Raw genomic sequence first — 25,426 nt, 5'->3', positions numbered from 1 at the left:
AGTAACTATTGGATGGATTTCTCATCTTTTCCAGGTTTTAATTCTTGTCTGCTCTTAGTTTCTAGGAAGTCTGTAGTCAGGTTCTTATCTTCCATCACTTTTGCATTGAAAATTTCTCACCCTATATTTATCTCTCACCTCAGATTTTTGGATGATCAAGATGGCTATCTTGGATGCTTTCTTTTTCCTTTGGCTCTATCCTAACAAGCTTTTTACAGCTACCCTTTTCTTCTACCCTTTCAGGTGTTGGACCTGGATGAGTTGGTTTATCTTGGAGGAATCGCATCTTACACTCATTTCATGTCTCATTCATTTAGGTGTTTTTTCATTCATGTATCTGCAACCCCCAGCCATATCCTCTTGTTCTGGAGTGATTGGTGTTCCTTGCCATGTCTCCTTCTTCCTTCATTGTGCAGGATGTTCTCTTTCTCCTGGGGACTTGGGCTTCCATCTGGGCTTGAGGTGAAGAGGGTCGGGACTCTCCTCCTACTGTGGACCTGACGTCAAATGTTTGACCCTTCCTGGTGTTGGACGGGAGTTGACCCAGTCTGATGTGACATCTATTACTGTTTAGACTTGAATCTTCTCTATCCAGTTTTGTTATACATTTCCTTTACAACAGTATGGGTGTAACAGATGAGGTGAAATCTCCCACAAGTGTGATTCTGTACACTAGGGTTTCTGTCTTCATGGGTTTTCTTTTGGGGCCTTCCAAAAAGTGCTCACCTATGTAACTTGTCTTTCCACCTTTTTACTTTGGATTCTAGCTATTAGTTAATGTTCTCCTATACTGAAAATGTGTTTCAGATAAATAATTACCTGTTCTCCTATTTTCCTTTCATCCTCCCAAACTTTGGTGCACCTTTCTTTGTCCCAAGTGTAGAGGGAGTCTGCTGCACTAGGAGTATCTCACACTCCTACTGTTGGAGGATTGTTGCTTGCTAATTTGCATGCTATGATGAAACTATGCCATGTATGAACACATAATGTTAAGTGGGAGCTTCAAAAGCTTGTGGCAAGCAAAAGTTGTGCATATGGAAAACTTTACAAATCAAGAAAATCTATTACGTGAATGGCAGTATCTATGAGAATATCAATGTAGGAAAATGTTACATTTTTACATCATCTGATGACGTATGAGTTTGTACTACATTCTCATACGTTAATGTGGTATTATCAGATAAAGTACAAATATCAGTTTGACTTTTCTCAAAAAAGGAAAACCTAATTTGTTTTCACATGAGTTTTTTATTAGAAATTGGTTAAAATCACATTTCTGTCTGATAGTTATTGTTTGTACATATCAAAATGAAGTTTTACTTTGATTTTTAATGGTTTGTTTTAGTGTTATATTCCAATGAAAGAATGAAAACACAGAGTAAATAATGTTTTCAGGAGGCTAGTTACAGTTGTCATTCTCTACTTTTTAATTTTTTCCTGCCTTATTCTGTTGTTCGGAATCATCCAACACATGAGTTTTTTATTAGAAATTGGTTAAAATCACATTTCTGTCTGATAGTTATTGTTTGTACATATCAAAATGAAGTTTTACTTTGATTTTTAATGGTTTGTTTTAGTGTTATATTCCAATGAAAGAATGAAAACACAGAGTAAATAATGTTTTCAGGAGGCTAGTTACAGTTGTCATTCTCTACTTTTTAATTTTTTCCTGCCTTATTCTGTTGTTCGGAATCATCCAACATTCTCGCTGGCTACTTATTTTGTAAGTATATAAGGAAAGTTATTTGAATAATTAGGTTTTAACAAGAGTAGAAGCTAATTTTTCCATATAACATATTGTAACTTTTATATATTTAATACTGGACAAGAGAGTAAACTTTTATATATTTGATACTGGACAAGAGAGTAAACTTTTATATATTTGATACTGGACAATAGAGTAAACTTTTATATATTTGATACTGGACAATAGAGTAAACTTTTATATATTTAATACTGGACAAGAGAGTAAACTTTTATATATTTAATACTGGACAAGAGAGTAAACTTTTATATATTTGATACTGGACAATAGAGTAAACTTTTATATATTTAATACTGGACAAGAGAGTAAACTTTTATACATTTAATACTGGACAAGAGAGTAAACTTTTATATATTTAATACTGGACAAGAGAGTAAACTTTATATATTTAATACTGGACAAGAGAGTAAACTTTATATATTTGATACTGGACAAGAGAGTAAACTTTTATATATTTAATACTGGACAAGAGAGTAAACTTTTATATATTTAATACTGGACAAGAGAGTAAACTTTTATATATTTAATACTGGACAAGAGAGTAAACTTTTATACATTTAATACTGGAAAAGAGAGTAAACTTTTATATATTTAATACTGGACAAGAGAGTAAACTTTATATATTTAATACTGGACAAGAGAGTAAACTTTTATATATTTGATACTGGACAAGAGAGTAAACTTTTATATATTTAATACTGTACAAGAGAGTAAACTTTTATATATTTGATACTGGACAAGAGAGTAAACTTTTATATATTTAATGCTGGACAAGAGAGTAAACTTTTATATATTTAATACTGGACAAGAGAGTAAACTTTTATATATTTAATACTGGACAAGAGAGTAAACTTTTATATATTTACTACTGGACAAGAGAGTAAACTTTTATATATTTAATACTGGACAAGAGAGTAAACTTTATATATTTAATACTGGACAAGAGAGTAAACTTTTATATATTTAATACTGGACAAGAGAGTAAACTTTTATATATTTAATACTGGACAAGAGAGTAAACTTTTATATATTTAATACTGGACAAGAGAGTAAACTTTTATATATTTAATACTGGACAAGAGAGTAAATTTTATATATTTAATACTGGACCAGAGAGTAAATTTTATATATTTAATACTGGACAAGAGAGTAAACTTTCATATATTTAATACTGGACAAGAGAGTAAACTTTCATATATTTAATACTGGACAAGAGAGTAAACTTTTATACATTTAATACTGGACAAGAGAGTAAACTTTTATACATTTAATACTGGACAAGAGAGTAAACTTTTATATATATAATACTGGACAAGAGAGTAAACTTTTATATATTTAATACTGGACAAGAGAGTAAACTTTTATATATTTAATACTGGACAAGAGAGTAAACTTTTATATATTTGATACTGGACAAGAGAGTAAACTTTTATATATTTAATACTGGACAAGAGAGTAAACTTTTATATATTTAATACTGGACAAGAGAGTAAACTTTATATATTTAATACTGGACAAGAGAATAAACTTTTATATATTTAATACTGGACAAGAGAGTAAACTTTTATATATTTAATACTGGACAAGAGAGTAAACTTTATATATTTAATACTGGACAAGAGAGTAAACTTTTATATATTTAATACTGGACAAGAGAGTAAACTTTTGTATATTTGATACTGGACAAGAGAGTAAATTTTTATATATTTGATACTGGACAAGAGAGTAAACTTTTATATATTTGATACTGGACAAGAGAGTAAACTTTTATATATTTAATACTGGACAAGAGAGTAAACTTTTATATATTTAATACTGGACAAGAGAGTAAACTTTTATATATTTAATACTGGACAAGAGAGTAAACTTTTATATATTTACTACTGGACAAGAGAGTAAACTTTTATATATTTAATACTGGACAAGAGAGTAAACTTTATATATTTAATACTGGACAAGAGAGTAAACTTTTATATATTTAATACTGGACAAGAGAGTAAACTTTTATATATTTAATACTGGACAAGAGAGTAAACTTTTATATATTTAATACTGGACAAGAGAGTAAACTTTTATATATTTAATACTGGACAAGAGAGTAAATTTTATATATTTAATACTGGACCAGAGAGTAAACTTTTATATATTTGATACTGGACAAGAGAGTAAACTTTCATATATTTAATACTGGACAAGAGAGTAAACTTTCATATATTTAATACTGGACAAGAGAGTAAACTTTTATATATTTAATACTGGACAAGAGAGTAAACTTTTATATATTTAATACTGGACAAGAGAGTAAACTTTTATATATTTGATACTGGACAAGAGAGTAAACTTTTATATATTTAATACTGGACAAGAGAGTAAACTTTTATATATTTAATACTGGACAAGAGAGTAAACTTTTATATATTTAATACTGGACAAGAGAGTAAACTTTATATATTTAATACTGGACAAGAGAGTAAACTTTATATATTTAATACTGGACCAGAGAGTAAACTTTTATATATTTGATACTGGACAAGAGAGTAAACTTTTATATATTTAATACTGGACAAGAGAGTAAACTTTCATATATTTAATACTGGACAAGAGAGTAAACTTTCATATATTTAATACTGGACAAGAGAGTAAACTTTTATATATTTAATACTGGACAAGAGAGTAAACTTTTATACATTTAATACTGGACAAGAGAGTAAACTTTTATATATTTAATACTGGACAAGAGAGTAAACTTTATATATTTAATACTGGACAAGAGAGTAAACTTTATAGATTTAATACTGGACAAGAGAGTAAACTTTATATATTTAATACTGGACAAGAGAGTAAACTTTTATATATTTAATACTGGACAAGAGAGTAAACTTTTATATATTTAATACTGGACAAGAGAGTAAACTTTTATATATTTAATACTGGACAAGAGAGTAAACTTTTATATATTTAATACTGGACAAGAGAGTAAACTTTTATATATTTAATACTGGACAAGAGAGTAAACTTTTATATATTTAGTACTGGACAGGAGAGTAAACTCAATGAGACATCATTTTACTCTTTGTTTTAAGTTTATGAAAGTTTTGTGATTTATAAGTTATGTGTATAAAAAATTTTACACATCTTTGTAATTGTACTAATAAAATTACTAGTACAAATACTAAATTAAAAACTATTTTTTCATATTGAGTCAAATTTCAAAGCATGAAACAAAATTCTCACACAGTTTAAAGTAGGTTATTTTGATTTTTCTCATTTTAGTTTCTCTGTGATGGGGATTGTGTCAGTGGTCCTGTGCTGGGTTCTTGTGTCTCTTTACTTGGGACTTTGTTTTGTAAGTTTGTTGTTCAAATCAGGTAGATTGATTTCTGAATTAATAAAAATATTTTTTGTTGAATTTAACTCATTCTGTGAACAAAGCATGCAGGTAAATATTTCTGAATGCCCTCTACACATTGCAGAATGTGCATTACATATTCATAATTAATGTAACTTGCAGAATCACTGATATTTATGCTAGTATTTATTAATCATAGTATTCTTACTTCCTTGAAAAAATTTAGAAAAAAAATGTTCATGAAAAGAATTTTTTTTTCTGGGAAGTGCATTGGAAATTTGTTCAGGTTGTGCTGCTTAGTCACACAAAACAACTTAGTCACGCAAAACTTAGTCACACAAAACAACTTAGTCACGCAAAACTTAGTCACACAAAACAACTTAGTCATGCAAAACTTAGTCACACAAAACAACTTAGTCACACAAAACAACTTAGTCACACAAAACTTAGTCACACAAAACAACTTAGTCACGCAAAACTTAGTCACACAAAACAACTTAGTCATGCAAAACTTAGTCACACAAAACAACTTTGTCACACAAAACAACTTAGTCATGCAAAACTTAGTCACGCAAAACTTAGTCACACAAAACAACTTAGTCACGCAAAACTTAGTCACACAAAACAACTTAGTCATGCAAAACTTAGTCACACAAAACAACTTAGTCATGCAAAACTTAGTCACACAAAACAAATTAGTCACACAAAACTTGTATTAAAATCATTCAAGCTCAAATTTTCATACATTTGGATGATATAAACTGTAATGTTTTTATATATTAAATGTACTACCATTTAATGAAAAAATAATAGTTTTTCTAAGACTTTCAGCTTCTGAGTACAACATTTGAAAATTGCATCAATAAAGATATAATTAAATCCTGACATGCAGGCCTAGTGAAAGTTGTGTTCTTATTGTAACTACTATCATTTGAAATTGTGTTGTATTATAAAGAAGTGATTGTTGCACATAAAACAGCTATTTTTCTAATTGTCTAGATCTTGAATATCCAAAGTATGAAATTTTTTATTGGTTTTTATTTGTGGTGCCATTCAATAAATAATGCAGGGATTTTGGTTACATATGTGGATAATGACATACACCTTGTGTATATTATAGTAAGTTGGAAATAGGTTCAGTATTGAAAATTTGTAACACAGTTGAGAGCAAAAGAAATGAGACCATTAAAATTGTCATCAGGATTAGGACTGGCATTGTAGTAGACAAATCCAGTTTGGCAAGCTCTGAAGGAAAGTAGGCCTGAGCAAAAATATCAGTCTTCATCAAAAACAAAAGTTAATGCAGAGTGGTACATAAGTTAAGCATCTACACAATCACTGTACCTACAAGGGATGTTAGAAAATAATGGATCACTGTAGCCCAGCTGTGTAAGTGGTAGAAGTGAATAATAAAAAAAAAGTTATGTGAAGAAAGCAGAGCTTATATAAGATACCCTGATGTTTGCACAGTAAAACCATATAGAAAGAGGAGAGTGGAGAATTATGGGTAAGTGATGCATTTTCTGCTGTATGTAAAGGCATTAGAAAATGTATAGCCACAAACATGACAAGAAATGTTCAGTAAGTTAGAGAAAATTACCTGTTTAAAATTAACTTTACTTCCAAAATGTAACACTTTTTAACTTATTTCAAAACGTGGAAATGTACATCTCTTCTTTTAATGTTTAAAATATTTATATTTAATTTTTTTGTTCTTTTTATTTCAGAATTTGTTTAATTTTAGAAATTTAAGAAGATATTTATCTTTAGTTAATAGAAGCTATTGTGAGTTAATTTTGATATAACATTCATACATAATATTTTCAAGCCTTTTGTAGAAAACAATTATCATGTAAAATATCTTCAGAATAACATTTAAAACTTATTATTGTTTGTTTAGCAGATGAAAACTGTGTTAAATAGAAGATATTCCCAGGTTCCTACATGTATACATGGATTTAAAACTCATTATTGTTTGTTTAGCAGATGATATCTGTATTAACTAGAAGATATTCCCAGGTTCCTACATGTATACATGGATTTAAAACTCATTATTGTTTGTTTGGCAGATGATATCTGTATTAACTAGAAGATATTCCTAGGTTTCTACATGTATACATGGATTTAAAACTCATTATTGTTTGTTTGGCAGATGATATCTGTATTAACTAGAAGATATTCCCAGGTTTCTACATGTATACATGGATTTAAAACTCATTATTGTTTGTTTAGCAGATGAAAACTGTGTTAAATAGAAGATATTCCCAGGTTTCTACATGTATACATGGATTTAAAACTCATTATTGTTTGTTTAGCAGATGATATCTGTATTAACTAGAAGATATTCCCAGGTTTCTACATGTATACATGGATTTAAAACTCATTATTGTTTGTTTAGCAGATGATATCTGTATTAACTAGAAGATATTCCCAGGTTTCTACATGTATACATGGATTTAAAACTCATTATTGTTTGTTTAGCAGATGCAATCTGTATTAACTAGAAGATATTCCCAGGTTTCTACATGTATACATGGATTTAAAACTCATTATTGTTTGTTTAGCAGATGATATCTGTATTAACTAGAAGATATTCCCAGGTTTCTACATGTATACATGGATTTAAAACTCATTATTGTTTGTTTAGCAGATGCAATCTGTATTAACTAGAAGATATTCCCAGGTTTCTACATGTATACATGGATTTAAAACTCATTATTGTTTGTTTAGCAGATGCAATCTGTATTAACTAGAAGATATTCCTAGGTTTCTACATGTATACATGGATTTAAAACTCATTATTGTTTGTTTAGCAGATGATATCTGTATTAACTAGAAGATATTCCCAGGTTTCTACATGTATACATGGATTTAAAACTCATTATTGTTTGTTTAGCAGATGCAATCTGTATTAACTAGAAGATATTCCCAGGTTTCTACATGTATACATGGATTTAAAACTCATTATTGTTTGTTTAGCAGATGCAATCTGTATTAACTAGAAGATATTCCTAGGTTTCTACATGTATACATGGATTTAAAACTCATTATTGTTTGTTTAGCAGATGCAATCTGTATTAACTAGAAGATATTCCTAGGTTTCTACATGTATACATGGATTTAAAACTCATTATTGTTTGTTTAGCAGATGCAATCTGTATTAACTAGAAGATATTCCCAGGTTTCTACATGTATACATGGATTTAAAACTCATTATTGTTTGTTTAGCAGATGCAATCTGTATTAACTAGAAGATATTCCTAGGTTTCTACATGTATACATGGATTTAAAACTCATTATTGTTTGTTTAGCAGATGCAATCTGTATTAACTAGAAGATATTCCTAGGTTTCTACATGTATACATGGATTTAAAACTCATTATTGTTTGTTTGGCAGATGATATCTGTATTAACTAGAAGATATTCCCAGGTTTCTACATGTATACATGGATTTAAAACTCATTATTGTTTGTTTGGCAGATGATATCTGTATTAACTAGAAGATATTCCCAGGTTTCTACATGTATACATGGATTTAAAACTCATTATTGTTTGTTTAGCAGATGAAAACTGTATTAAATAGAAGATATTCCTAGGTTTCTACATGTATACATGGATTTAAAACTCATTATTGTTTGTTTAGCAGATGCAATCTGTATTAACTAGAAGATATTCCTAGGTTTCTACATGTATACATGGATTTAAAACTCATTATTGTTTGTTTGGCAGATGATATCTGTATTAACTAGAAGATATTCCCAGGTTTCTACATGTATACATGGATTTAAAACTCATTATTGTTTGTTTGGCAGATGATATCTGTATTAACTAGAAGATATTCCCAGGTTTCTACATGTATACATGGATTTAAAACTCATTATTGTTTGTTTGGCAGATGCAATCTGTATTAACTAGAAGATATTCCCAGGTTTCTACATGTATACATGGATTTAAAACTCATTATTGTTTGTTTGGCAGATGATATCTGTATTAACTAGAAGATATTCCCAGGTTTCTACATGTATACATGGATTTAAAACTCATTATTGTTTGTTTGGCAGATGATATCTGTATTAACTAGAAGATATTCCCAGGTTTCTACATGTATACATGGATTTAAAACTCATTATTGTTTGTTTAGCAGATGCAATCTGTATTAACTAGAAGATATTCCTAGGTTTCTACATGTATACATGGATTTAAAACTCATTATTGTTTGTTTAGCAGATGCAATCTGTATTAACTAGAAGATATTCCTAGGTTTCTACATGTATACATGGATTTAAAACTCATTATTGTTTGTTTGGCAGATGATATCTGTATTAACTAGAAGATATTCCCAGGTTTCTACATGTATACATGGATTTAAAACTCATTATTGTTTGTTTGGCAGATGATATCTGTATTAACTAGAAGATATTCCCAGGTTTCTACATGTATACATGGATTTAAAACTCATTATTGTTTGTTTAGCAGATGAAAACTGTGTTAAATAGAAGATATTCCCAGGTTTCTACATGTATACATGGATTTAAAACTCATTATTGTTTGTTTAGCAGATGATATCTGTATTAACTAGAAGATATTCCTAGGTTTCTACATGTATACATGGATTTAAAACTCATTATTGTTTGTTTAGCAGATGATATCTGTATTAACTAGAAGATATTCCCAGGTTTCTACATGTATACATGGATTTAAAACTCATTATTGTTTGTTTGGCAGATGATATCTGTATTAACTAGAAGATATTCCCAGGTTTCTACATGTATACATGGATTTAAAACTCATTATTGTTTGTTTAGCAGATGAATCTGTATTAACTAGAAGATATTCCCAGGTTTCTACATGTATACATGGATTTAAAACTCATTATTGTTTGTTTAGCAGATGATATCTGTATTAACTAGAAGATATTCCTAGGTTTCTACATGTATACTTAGATGTTCCTTTGGTAGCTGACAAATGTATAAGGGATGGTGTGTTGAATATACTGATGTTCTAGAATAGTTATGAAATGATGTATTAGATGTACTTGTGTTCTAGGATTGTTGGGAAAGATGTATATGTTGATGTTCTATGATAGGTGGGAAATAATGTGTTTGGTGTACTGATGTTCTAGAATAATGATGTATTCAATCTACCGATACTCTAAGATGTGTTAGCTATACTGAGATTCCAAGATAGGTAGTGTTTGATGTACTTCTATTTAAGGAAGTTTACAACACTTAGGAAAAAGACTACAGATTTGAAATTTTGCTTATAGTTTCTGATTGTTCCAGAATATAATTTCATGTTAGATTAATATATTTTTAAAGGCTGAAGATACATTAGGTATGATTGGCAAATAAGGTGAATACACAGAAGTGTATTCTATAACACAGAAGTCAAGATCTATATTGTGGGACTGCAATATGACTTTGGTGCATTATACTGATGTCCTGTCACACTACCACTTAAGGTGGGTTCTCAACATGTTCATTGACATCCTGTTCAACCCCAAACTGCCAAAAACCATGAATGAATGATACAAAGAACAAGACAACTTATGTGGATTTACATACAAACTCACTTTTATTAAGAAAATGTAAATATAATGTGAGTATAAAATTGGAATGTACACACAATTGTTCAGATATCCTCACAAGACCATAAGCAACATGAAGACAGTGGTGCTTAAAACAAGGAAGAATTGGATTAATGATATCAAGTAAAAATACTTTTAAATTTAAAATAGTCACCCGTGAGCTAACACATTGTGTAGTGTTGTGCTTAATTACACACAAACTTTTGCTTGGAGAATTGGTTCAGATATTGTTACTGCATCAATTTGCTGTTGATTGAACCATATGAAAGCTGTCTTGTTCAGTTGCTTGTTGGATAATTAGGTCTTCTTTGTTTGTTTTTCATATTCATTTATCTCCATGGAAACTTTGCAAAAATTCGTCTTCTTGTTTGCAACTTTGATGCCTTGTGTGTATTTTTTTCAATATGGATGTCTGAGTAGCCACTTAGTGATGCCACATTTTTTGTCTATATGGATGATTGGGTAGCCCCTTTATCTCATCTATGATGGCAAGCTGTTTAGAAATTGATGTTAGGAGCAAATATGATGATAGCACTGTTGAAATTATATTGTGTAGTTATTCAGGTGCTTTATTTGTGGGAGTCCAAGTGGCAGTCAGTTATAATGACAAAGTTTCATTGGTTAATTTCATTAATTAAGATGGAGAAATGCCATTGGTCAGTTACTAAATTACTGAAACTGAGTGGATGCTCAAAAGTCTCAGTTAAACATTTTTATTTCATATTTATTAATTAACTTTTATCAAGACCTGAATGTTTGGGTTTGTGAGAAATCCGTGTTGTAGTGACATCTACACAAAAATTTTAACGTCACACTGAATTCATTTATTATCTAATCTAGAAAAACACGTAAATATTATTGTCAGTGGTTACAGACTTGAACATTAGTAACGTCAGATTATAAAGATTCTACTATTCAACACACTTCTGCAGGAAATGAAGGTTTTCACAAGAGTAAAGTGAAAATTTTAGAGATACTCTAACAATAGACTACTATCGTGATACTATAGTAAAGTAAGTCATAGCACAAAAAGACACTTTGTATAAGAAGTATAAATATTTCAACATAGACTTATTTCTGATGTATCTTTTTATTTTTAGGCTGTCTCTGACTTCTGTGTGCATCCAGAACCATTCTTGTATAAGCAAGCTCAATCAAGTATCAATACCAGTAGGAAACTAGTACTAACCTAAAGAAAACTATTTGTGTTAACTGATAGATTTTTATCTGTTTTACTTCCTTAAGAAATATATTCTTTATAAATAAAGTATTTTTTGGCAGATGTAAGATCACACATACTGTTTATTCTATTCTGCCAAGAGTATCTCAACATACCATTATAGAGAGATGACTTAATATAACTTCTGGTTTATAACTCTGAGCAGCTGTGTCATTTGCTTTATGATAGTGACCAGAATGATATGACGATGTCTCTTCCAGATATTACCATAGAAGTTTAATATAGTTAAGGTGAAACTGTTCGTGGTTTTACACATTATCTTATATATTCATTTTTGAGATATCCTTCATTTAAAATAGCTGTAGGAATAAAAAACAGTTAGATATATAATTACAACATGAAATGTTTGGTCCCAGCTAATGTACATTCCCAGATGGAACATTTGTGGCATAATGTAATCCAGTCTTAGATGTTTTATAAATGTATTTCCCTGTTATATGTTATACTTACATGGCTTCTGAATATAATTAGCAAATCTTTTGATATTTACCTTAGACTACTAAGTGCTTTGTAGATTATACTTGTACATGATACAGCTTACACTACAAAACCTTCACTACAGTGTTTCTCAGCATAATGGTTGAATCATTAGAAGACTGAAGTTTGCCCATCACTTCAAATCTGGGAAGATGGTTGTTTTTCCTTCATCATAACCAGCCATTAAGATATAAGTTAAACAAAGTAATGTTGATTAGTGTTTCCTTTCTGAGTCTATCAAACCTATACAAATTCAAGGAGAACACCTTCTGAAGACCTTATAGATGGTGTCTGTTCATGTGGCTAGATTGAATGTACTAAAGTATTGTTAATTAGATGGTGTCTGTTCTCATGTGGCTAGGTTGAATGTACTAAAGTATCGTTAATTAGATGGTGTCTGTTCTCATGTGGCGAGGTTGAATGTACTAAAGTATCGTTAATTAGATGGTGTCTGTTCTCATGTGGCTAGACTGAATGTACTAAATTGTCGTTAATTTGTTCTAAAAATGAATTTAATTTCCTCACATTTCCAGAAAGTGTTTGGCACCAATTTTCCCAGATTTTTAGATATTGTTGCATATCTAACTAAACCAACCATTGTAGTTATTTCATGTATCAGTTATTCTACACACATTGTAAATCTTACAATAATTTCAATTTCTCTCATATTCATTTAACAGTTTTTCATGTTGCACAGATGTAAACATTACTGAAATATCTATTTGGTATCTATTTATTATAAATATCTATTTATTTAAAATACTGAGATTGTTGTAGAGTATGCTGAGTTGGACATGTCAAGTGTTGAAAGGGAGTCCAGGTACTTTGTAGAGCATGCTGAGTGGGACGTGTCAAGTGTTGAAAGGGAGTCCAGGTACTTTGTAGAGCATGCTGAGTGGGACATGTCAAGTGTTGATAGGGAGTCCAGGTACATTGTAGAATATGATGAGTAGGATATGTCAAGTGTTGATAGGGAGTCCAGGTACTTTGTAGAGCATGCTGAGTGGGACATGTCAAGTGTTGAAAGGGAGTCCAGGTACATTGTAGAATATGATGAGTAGGACATGTCAAGTGTTGATAGGGAGTCCAGGTACTTTGTAGAGTATGCTGAGTGGGACATGTCAAGTGTTGAAAGGGAGTCCAGGTACACTGTAGAATATGATGAGTAGGACATGTCAAGTGTTGATAGGGAGTCCAGGTACTTTGTAGAGCATGCTGAGTGGGACGTGTCAAGTGTTGAAAGGGAGTCCAGGTACTTTGTAGAGCATGCTGAGTGGGACATGTCAAGTGTTGATAGGGAGTCCAGGTACTTTGTAGAGCATGCTGAGTGGGACGTGTCAAGTGTTGAGAGGAAGTCCAGGTACTTTGTAGAGCATGCTGAGTGGGACATGTCAAGTGTTGAAAAGGAGTCCAGGTACATTGTAGAATATGATGAGTAGGACATGTCAAATGTTGAAAGGGAGTCCAGATTCATTGTAGAGCATGCTGAGTGGGACACGTCAAGTGTTGAAGAAATGTCCAATTTGTTTGCATACCTTTGACTGGACATTGTATAATAACAACTGCATAACATAAACATATTGTTTCTGTATCTTTTTAACACTATACATGATATAATGTCTGTTTAATTTATTGTTGTTTTTATTTCCTAGAAATTCTTTCTGTAAATAGGTTGTGATTATAAAAACTACTAATAACACCTCAACTGAGGTGGTTGTTGATATCAAAGTTTAACATTCAAATCATGTAGGTTTATAACTTTAACTGAGATGTCTGTTGATAACAAAGTTTAGTTTAATATTCAAATCATGATGGTTGTTGATATTAAAGTTTAATATTAAAATAATCTAGGATTATAAATTTAACTTAGATGGTTGCTGATAACAAAGTTTGACATTCAAATCATGTAGGTTTATAACTTTTACTAAGATGGTTGTTGATAACAATTTTTTTTAAACATTCAAATCACGTAGGTTTATAACTTTAACTGAGATGGCTGTGAATGAGAAATTATAATATTAAATCTTGTACACATACACCAAATTAATAAAAAATGTTTCTTTGAAATTAACTTTTTACAATCTGCATAATTGATATACTTATAGGGGTTGGAAAAAAATAGTGGTCTCCATAATTTGTTTTATCTTTTAATAGATAACAGAAAAGATGTAAAACTATATGTTTTTTAAAACACACTCAATGAGATCTGCTCATATAAGATCTCATATCCTAATTTAAACACTGGTTTTGGTAAACACTTGAATTTTTCTTGACATTACTTACATTTTATCAAGAAATTGTTTTGTACGTGCTGTAGTTTCTCAGATCTTTTTATTCTAGTTGGCCTACAAAATGATTAAATAAGTTTCTCTGCAGTTGTGGAATCATTAAAAGATATCTTTGAAGTAAGATAATTGATCTTATGGAATGGCCAGGTCAGTCACCTGATATCAATCTAACTGAAAATTTATGGGCCGAGTTAAACTGATTAATGAAAGATGGCAAGCCAAACTTGGAAAATGAACTTTTTGATGTACTCAAAGAAGGATGGCAGTTAATCACTGATGAATGTCTGTACAAACTAATTGAAAGTATACCATGTCAATGTGAAGCAGCACTGAAACCTAAGGGAATACCAACTATGTATTAACTTGTGAAACTGGTTTGTGTTATTTTAAGTTTAATTTTTACATTCACTTATTGCAGAGAAACCTGTTCGATCATTTTGTAGGTTAATTGGCATAAGATCTAAGAAACTTCGGCACGTGAACAACATTTTATATGAGAACATGCAACTAAAATGATGAAAACATTCTGATTCTAACAAAAGCTAATGTTAAAATTAGGATCTGAGATAATATGTGAATCGATTTCATTGAGCATGTTCTTAAAGCATGTAGTTATTACATATTTTTCTGTTACCTAATAAGAGATATAACAAATTAACAAGATTTTCAGGAAGGTCACTTTTTTATTGTCCACCCCCACTATGTACATTCCTATATACAGTTTTTATTGTCCACCCCTCTATGTACATTCCTATATACAGTTTTATTGTCCACCCTCTATGTACATTCCTATATACAGTTTTATTGTCCACCCCCTCTATGTACATTCCTATATACAGTTTTTATTGTCCACCCCTCTATGTACATTCCTATATACAGTTTTTATTGTCCACCCCTCTATGTACATTCCTATATACAGTTTTTATTGTCCACCCTCTATGTACATTCCTATATACAGTTTTATTGTCCACCCCTCTATGTACATTCCTTTATACAGTTTTATTGTCCACCCCTCTATGTACATTCCTATATACAGTTTTATTGTCCACCCCTCTATGTACATTCCTATATACAGTTTTATTGTCCACCCTCTATGTACGTTCCTATATACAGTTTTATTGTCCACCCTCTATGTACATTCCTATATACAGTTTTATTGTCCACCCCTCTATGTACATTCCTATATACAGTTTTTATTGTCCACCCCTCTATGTAGTTCCTATATACGGTTTTTTATTGTCCACCCCTCTATGTACGTTCCTATATACAGTTTTTATTGTCCACCCCTCTATGTACATTCCTATATACAGTTTTATTGTCCACCCCTCTATGTACATTCCTATATACAGTTTTATTGTCCACCCCTCTATGTACATTCCTATATACAGTTTTATTGTCCACCCCTCTATGTACATTCCTATATAGTTTTATTGTCCACCCCTCTATGTACATTCCTATATACAGTTTTTATTGTCCACCCCTCTATGTACGTTCCTATATACGGTTTTTATTGTCCACCCCTCTATGTACATTCCTATATACAGTTTTATTGTCCACCCCTCTATGTACATTCCTATATACAGTTTTATTGTCCACCCCTCTATGTACGTTCCTATATACAGTTTTATTGTCCACCCCTCTATGTACAATCCTATATACAGTTTTTATTGTCCACCCTCTATGTACATTCCTATATACAGTTTTTATTGTCCACCCCTCTGTGTACATTCCTATATACGGTTTTATTGTCCACCCTCTATGTACATTCCTATATACAGTTTTATTGTCCACCCCTCTATGTACATACCTATATACAGTTTTTATTGTCCACCCCTCTATGTACATTCCTATATACAGTTTTATTGTCCACCCTCTATGTACATTCCTATATACAGTTTTATTGTCCACCCCTCTATGTACATTCCTATATACAGTTTTATTGTCCACCCTCTATGTACGTTCCTATATACAGTTTTATTGTCCACCCCTCTATGTACATTCCTATATACAGTTTTATTGTCCACCCCTCTATGTACATTCCTATATACAGTTTTATTGTCCACCCTCTATGTACATTCCTATATACAGTTTTATTGTCCACCCCTCTATGTACATTCCTATATACAGTTTTATTGTCCACCCCTCTATGTACATTCCTATATACAGTTTTATTGTCCACCCCTCTATGTACATTCCTATATACAGTTTTATTGTCCACCCTCTATGTACATTCCTATATACAGTTTTATTGTCCACCCCTCTATGTACATTCCTATATACGGTTTTATTGTCCACCCCTCTATGTACATTTCTATATACAGTTTTATTGTCCACCCCTCTATGTACATTCCTATATACAGTTTTATTGTCCACCCCTCTATGTACATTCCTATATACAGTTTTATTGTCCACCCTCTATGTACATTCCTATATACAGTTTTATTGTCCACCCTCTATGTACATTCCTATATACAGTTTTATTGTCCACCCTCTCTATGTACATTCCTATATACAGTTTTATTGTCCACCCTCTATGTACATTCCTATATACGGTTTTTATTGTCCACCCCTCTATGTACATTCCTATATACGGTTTTTATTGTCCACCCCTCTATGTACATTCCTATATACGGTTTTATTGTCCACCCCTCTATGTACGTTCCTATATACAGTTTTATTGTCCACCCCTCTATGTACATTCCTATATACAGTTTTTATTGTCCACCCTCTATGTACATTCCTATATACAGTTTTATTGTCCACCCCTCTATGTACATTCCTATATACAGTTTTATTGTCCACCCCCTCTATGTACATTCCTATATACAGTTTTTATTGTCCACCCCTCTATGTACGTTCCTATATACGGTTTTTATTGTCCACCCCTCTATGTACATTCCTATATACAGTTTTATTGTCCACCCCTCTATGTACGTTCCTATATACGGTTTTATTGTCCACCCTCTATGTACATTCCTATATACAGTTTTTATTGTCCACCCCTCTATGTACATTCCTATATACAGTTTTATTGTCCACATCCTCTATGTACATTCCTATATACAGTTTTATTGTCCACCCCTCTATGTACATTCCTATATACAGTTTTATTGTCCACCCCTCTATGTACATTCCTATATACAGTTTTTATTGTCCACCCCCTCTATGTACATTCCTATATACAGTTTTTATTGTCCACCCCTCTATGTACATTCCTATATACAGTTTTTATTGTCCACCCCTCTATGTACATTCCTATATACAGTTTTTATTGTCCACCCCTCTATGTACATTCCTATATACAGTTTTTATTGTCCACCCCTCTATGTACATTCCTATATACAGTTTTTATTGTCCACCCCTCTATGTACATTCCTATATACAGTTTTATTGTCCACCCTCTATGTACATTCCTATATACAGTTTTATTGTCCACCCTCTCTATGTACATTCCTATATACAGTTTTTATTGTCCACCCCTCTATGTACATTCCTATATACAGTTTTTATTGTCCACCCCCTCTATGTACATTCCTATATACAGTTCTGATGCTTTGTATAGTTATGATTTTCTATTATTCTATCTATCACATCATTTTATATCCAATCTTTATTTGATACAGATGTAGTATCTTACTACCTACATTGTGATCACATGGTTGATAATCCATTTACCATTGTAAGTATATATTTATATATATTTTAAGTATACATATATATATATTGTAAGTATATATATATTGTAAGTATACATATATATATATATTGTAAGTATACATATATATATATTGTAAGTATACATATATATATTGTAAGTATACATATTTATATATTGTAAGTATACATATATATATTGTAAGTATATATATATATATATTGTCAGTATATATATATATATTGGAAGTATATATATATATTGTCAGTATATATATATATATACTGTAAGTATACATTTTCTTGTGCTTCTTTTGTACCTAAAGATTTGATATGTTAAGTTTTAGTATTCTGAATGAAATACTGACAAACCAGAGTAACCATGTTGATGTTTTATCACATTTTCCAGAAGAAAAAAGTGTTATTTTTCTTAAAATATTTAAATTTATACAGAAACAAATCAAAAGTAATTTATACTAGACATTTAAGCTACTGTAATCAGTAGTGTGTTGTACTGTTTGGTATTAACAGGAGGATAGCTCAGTTGTTTTTCACTTTCTATAGTTTGGGCTGAGTTTAGACTATCACATATTTTTAGATATAAAATCTCTAGTCTTGAATAAATGTCTTCATTTTTTTTTTCTCACCTGAAGTATTGTACCTTTATGGATCTTTCTCAAGTTTGATACACTCATATGTAAATTCCTATATGTGGTGAGGGTTCTGTATCTGCAGTTTACTTCTTCTGGGATCTGAATATTCACTTATGTCTTTGACATGCATACATACCATGAATACTGATTTGTAATAACTGTTTATGGAGAGTGAATTAATTCTATGTTAATACATATATACACTTCTCTTAATGGCTAGCCCCATGCTATCTACAAGCTGACCTTTCTTCAACAAAGTTATCCAATGTCCTTATAGAAATATTAACGTCCAAAGTTAATGTTTCCAATCTATAAATGTTCCTGGTCAAATATCTGTAGTTTTCTGATTAATAAACACTTATTACAATTATGGCTTCCAAGATTCAAAGTATACTGATTGTAGCAAACCAAAAGTACTATACTTTCTCCACACATGTTGCAATGGTTACCTTTTGTACTCATTAGGTGAGATTCTTGAAACTTCATGTGGAAATAATACTGTGGTTACCTTTTGTACTCAGTAGGTGAGATTCTTGAAACTTCATGTGAGAATAATACTGTGGTTACCTTTTGTACTCAGTAGGTGAGATTCTTGAAACTTCATGTGAGAATAATTCTGTGGTTACCTTTTGTGCTCATTAGGTGAGATTCTTCAAATTTCATGTGGGAATAATACTGTGGTTACCTTTTGTACTCAGTAGGTGAGATTCTTGAAACTTCATCTGGAAATAATACTGTGGTTACCTTTTGTACTCATTAGGTGAGATTCTTGAAACTTCATGTGGAAATAATACTGTGGTTATCTTTTGTACTCAGTAGGTGAGATTCTTGAAACTTCATGTGGGAATAATACTGTGGTTACCTTTTGTACTCAGTAGGTGATAATTTTGAAACTTCATGTGAGAATAATACTGTGGTTATCTTTTGTACTCAGTAGGTTAGATTCTTGAACCTTTATGTGGGAATATTATTGTGGTTACCTTTTGTACTCATTAGGTGAGATTCTTGAAACTTCATGTAGGAATAATACTGGCATTTTACGTGGTTGATCCTTTCACACGTGAATTTCCTACAAATTTAGAGAATGGGTGGGACTTTGTATTACATATTTTACAATAGAAATTACATGCATTTTCAAATATATAATATTAAGTCCATTACACAGTGGTACTTTAAACCTCTCATTATAGGCTTGGTATAATATACACCAGTTTTTCTATACATTTCCATATGTTAGCTATTTGCACTGTAACCTTTGATACAGTGTGTGTATTTTCACAAAAATTGTTAGACCTTTAGTAAATGTTACAAGTTTTTTATACACAAAAAATTAGATGTTTTGACTATTTTTACTGAAGATTTGTTTGTAAATATATCATGACTGCTTCCTTACTAGTTTGAGTGCAAAGCAATTTCATGTTGTGATGAAAAAAACTATTCTGTGTTCTAAAAAATCTCAGATAGTACTTACATAATATCTGAAACCTCTTAAATACATTTGAAACGTTTTTTTCAGTAAGATTTTTATGTTATTTTCTATACTATAGGTATATGGGCACTGACACTTGATCAATCTTGTAACCATCATTAAAAAATTAGGAAATAAATATAAATTATGCTTCTTTCATGCTAGAATGACAAAGTATTACAACAGGAAAATGCAAATGTTTAGTCTAAGTAGCTTATGTCTCATAATACTATTTATTTTGACATATATATTTACTATTTTTTATTATATTGACCTTCTAGTCATGGATGTGTGCTTTTCTTATTGCAAAGCCACATTTAGCTATCTGCTGAACCCACCGATGGGAATCAAAACCCTGATTTTAGGGTTGTAAATCTGTAGACTTACTGCTGTACTAATGGGGGCTCTAGTTATGCTTAGCTAACGTTACATAACTTGTATTTATGTGGTGCATATTCACTCATATTATGTATCCAGTAATATAAGGATGACCGTTAATCTTTCCTGTATTAGCTGTGTTTTAGTGGATTAGTATATTGTATTATACAGTCACATTTTAATTATTATACATTATATATATATACAGATCACTACTATTTTGAAATGAGTTATTAAATTTATTTTTCTTAAAACTTAGAATACAGAAGTGAAGCAAACATTTCTCTCTTCTAGCTATGACCTTTGAACTCATTTGCTGCTGGACATAGGTAGCTAAACCTTTTAAAATTTAGCCTGTGGTGGATATCAAAGAGAAATTATATTAGGTTTTTTTATACATACAGTTGAATAACCAAAAAATCATAAATAACTCTACTGATACCACAGAAGTATATTATAATTTATATAAATAACTCTACTGATACCACAGAAGTCTATTATAATTTATATAAATAACTCTACTGATACCACAGAAGTCTATTATAATTTATATAAATAGCTCTACTGATACCACAGAAGTCTATTATAATTTATTAAGTTACAAACTAAGATATATTTAGGTTTAAAAAAATATGAAACTTTGAGCAGACTAAAAACACAACCTACATTCTTGAAATTTTGCTATGAAAAAATGTGGTAGCCTTTTCACAGATTAAAATGGCTGAGAAAACCTCCAGGAGAAATTTTCAGCTGTTGATTGGTTATCCCAAAGTCATATATTGTAGTAAGTATATTTTATGGACTGTTTCAAAAAACAGAAAGAAGTAAACAGGCCCACTGTGTTTTATTCAGTACCAGAGCCATATCTCAGTAAAATAAAAAGATATGAGGTTCTTATTTTACATTCTAGCTTGTCAATATTAATAATCTGAGTTCCTAATTTGCACAAAACTATAGACTTACTATTTTGACATCACAAACATCTATTTTTAAACAGTGCTATATTCAACATATTACATGACTCATAAAATATATATTTAGGTGGGTTCTTTTAATATTCACCTTTAAATTAAGAAAGTAAATAATGTATTATTTACAATTTAATACCAAACGTCTTGAGATAAATTCATAAAATATTAGTTCAATAAAATTTTGAATGGAGGTCAACAAACGCCATGACATGACCTTTGACTCGTGGTCCATTGTGAAAGAGTTAACAAACCACATTGGATTTGAATTCCTGTAGACAGGTGGTCTTGGAGTGGTTCCTCAAGGGTTAATTGGCTGATTCTATTGGACTAGGGTCAACAAAGTACCAACATTAGACATCCTCAATGGCTTTTGTAGACATTGTGTCTGATGCTGGTATAGTGCTCTTGAAATCCTGATGTCACTGCTTGATAACTGTAGTGCACCACTTTTAGGACTTCATGGGGGTGGAGTGAATGGGCACTGAAGTTTCTCAATTTTGTATGGATTCTACACCCAGTGACCTCCCCACCAAAAAAACTCGATGATTGGAAAGAGACCATATTTAGAATACTCAATAGCAATCACTATCCCAAAATGCACCTGTACCATGTTTTTTCATTCTCATTCGTTATTAAACAAACTTTTAGGGCAAATGTGTTTTTATTTAGAAGGGATTAAAGGGGCTTGCTGGCTATCTGAAGTTAGTTAAGAAGCTTAGTTATGGGGATATCTTGGTGGAAACATATACATCAAAACATAGCTATATTCTCCCAAAATCAAAGACTGTTCGTGATATAGCCATTGAGATTACTTCCCATGCTACTTTGAATTCCTCATCAGGAGTCTGTTCATGATCAGTTGATATTACTGTTACAAACATAGTCTTTTCATTATCAGATGAGACTACTCTTACAAACTTATAGTCTATTCATGATCAGTTGATGTCACTCTTCTAAATTTGGTTTCTTACAAACTTATCATCTGTTTCATCATCTGTTGATATTACTCTTACAAACATAGTAAGATTGTTCATAATCAGTTAATATTACTCTTACAAACTTAGTCAGTCTGTTCATGATTAGTTGATATTACTCCTACAAACTTAGTCAGTCTGTTCATGATTAGTTGATATTACTCCTACAAACTTAGTCAGTCTGTTCATGATTAGTTGATATCACTCCTACAAACTTAGTCAGTCTGTTCATAATCAGTTGATATTACTCCTACAAACTTAGTCAGTCTGTTCATGATTAGTTGATATTAATCCTACAAACTTAGAGAGTCTGTTCATGATCAAGTGGGATTACTCTTCTGAACGTAGTTTCTTCATGATCTGTTGATATTACACTTACAAAATTAGAGAGACTTTTCATGACCAGTTAATGTTACTTTTACAAACTTAGTCAGTCTGTACATAATCAGTTGATATTACTCTTACAATCTGAGTCAGTCTTTTTATGATCAATTGATATTACTCTTCTCAACTTTGTTTGTTCATCATTAGTTGATATTATTCTTACAAACTTGGATGGTGTGTTCATGATCACTTGAAATTACTCTTACAAAATTAGAAAGTCTTTTCATTACCAACTGATATTAGTTACAAACTTACAGAGTCTGTTGATGATCAGTTGATATTAATCGTACAATCTTAGTCAGTCTTTTCATTACAAGTTGATATTACTGTTACAAACTTGGAGAGTCTGTTCATGATCAGTTGATATTACTGTTACAAACATAGTCTTTTCATTATCAGATGAGACTACTCTTACAAACTTATAGTCTATTCATGATCAGTTGATGTCACTCTTCTAAATTTGGTTTCTTACAAACTTATCATCTGTTTCATCATCTGTTGATATTACTCTTACAAACATAGTAAGATTGTTCATAATCAGTTAATATTACTCTTACAAACTTAGTTAGTCTGTTCATGATTAGTTGATATTACTCCTACAAACTTAGTCAGTCTGTTCATGATTAGTTGATATTACTCCTACAAACTTAGTGAGTCTGTTCATGATTAGTTGATATCACTCCTACAAACTTAGTCAGTCTGTTCATAATCAGTTGATATTACTCCTACAAACTTAGTCAGTCTGTTCATGATTAGTTGATATTAATCCTACAAACTTAGAGAGTCTGTTCATGATCAAGTGGGATTACTCTTCTGAACGTAGTTTCTTCATGATCTGTTGATATTACACTTACAAAATTAGAGAGACTTTTCATGACCAGTTAATGTTACTTTTACAAACTTAGTCAGTCTGTACATAATCAGTTGATATTACTCTTACAATCTGAGTCAGTCTTTTTATGATCAATTGATATTACTCTTCTCAACTTTGTTTGTTCATCATTAGTTGATATTATTCTTACAAACTTGGATGGTGTGTTCATGATCACTTGAAATTACTCTTACAAAATTAGAAAGTCTTTTCATTACCAACTGATATTAGTTACAAACTTACAGAGTCTGTTGATGATCAGTTGATATTAATCGTACAATCTTAGTCAGTCTTTTCATTACAAGTTGATATTACTGTTACAAACTTGGAGAGTCTGTTCATGATCAGTTGATATTACTCTTACAAACTTTTTCAGTCTGTTCATGATTAGCTGATACTATTTTTACAAACTTAGTCAGTCTGTTCATTATCAGTTGATATCTCTCTTCTAAATTTAGAGAGTCTGTTCATGACCAGTTGATGTTACTCTTACAAAATTAGAAAGTCTTTTCATTACTAGTTGATATTACTGTTACAAACGTATTGAGCCTCTTCATGATCAATTAATATTACTCTTGCAAACTTAGAGAGTCTCTTCATGATCAATTGATATTAATCTTCTAAACTTAGAAAATTAGGGAGTCTGTTCTTGATCATTTAATATTATTCTTACAAAATTAGAGTGTCTGTTCATGATCAGTTGACATAAGATTAACAACTCAAAGAGTCTGTTTATGATTAGCTGATATCACTTCAACCAATTTAGAAAGTCTGTTCGTTATTAGCTGATATCGCTTCTAAATTTAGAGAGTCTGTTTCTGACCAGTTGATATTACTCTTCCAAAATTAGGGTGTTTATTCATGATCAGTTGATCTTCCAAACTTATTTTGTTCATGATCTGTTGATATTACTCTTACAAAATTACAGAGTCTTTTCATTACCAGTTGATATTACTGTTACAAACTTATTGAGTCTCTTCATGATCAATTGATATTAATTTTCTAAACTTAGTTTGTTCATGACCCGTTGATATTACTCATACAAACTTTGAGAGCCTCTTCATGAATAGTTAATATTACTCTTTGAAAACTAGAGAGTCTGTTCATGACCAGCTGATATTACTCTTTCAATCTTAGTCAGTCTATTCATGATCAGTTAATATTACTCTCAGAAACTTAGTTTGTTCATGATCAGTTGATATTACTCTTATAAAATTAAAGTCTTTTCATTACTAGTTAATATCACTCTTACAAACTTATTGAGTCTGTTCATGATAAGTTGATGCTATTTTTATAAAGTTAGTCAGTCTCTTCATAATCAGTTAATTTAGTCAGTGTGTTCATAAGTGGTTGATATTACTTTTCAA

At 30.8% G+C, this 25,426-nt stretch overlaps 1 protein-coding gene across 2 annotated transcripts in view; it reads left to right on the top strand.

Moving 5' to 3' along the window:
* LOC143237673 (protein tweety-like) overlaps positions 1 to 25,426 on the top strand; it is a 44,134-nt gene that overhangs the window by 9,644 nt on the left and 9,064 nt on the right. The window contains exons 5-8 of one of the 2 annotated variants that reach the window (XM_076477181.1): positions 1,628 to 1,723; positions 5,039 to 5,111; positions 11,802 to 11,871; positions 18,330 to 18,385. In XM_076477181.1, coding sequence (XP_076333296.1) covers positions 1,628 to 1,723; positions 5,039 to 5,111; positions 11,802 to 11,871; positions 18,330 to 18,385 — 295 coding nt within the window. The remainder of the gene's footprint in view (positions 1 to 1,627; positions 1,724 to 5,038; positions 5,112 to 11,801; positions 11,872 to 18,329; positions 18,386 to 25,426) is intronic. The other variant, XM_076477182.1, reaches the window with a different exon arrangement.

Source organism: Tachypleus tridentatus, chromosome 13 (genome assembly GCF_004210375.1).
Source record: "Tachypleus tridentatus isolate NWPU-2018 chromosome 13, ASM421037v1, whole genome shotgun sequence".
NCBI classification, from domain to species: Eukaryota; Metazoa; Arthropoda; class Merostomata; order Xiphosura; family Limulidae; genus Tachypleus; species Tachypleus tridentatus.
This window is presented reverse-complemented; position numbering and strand designations above follow the sequence as displayed.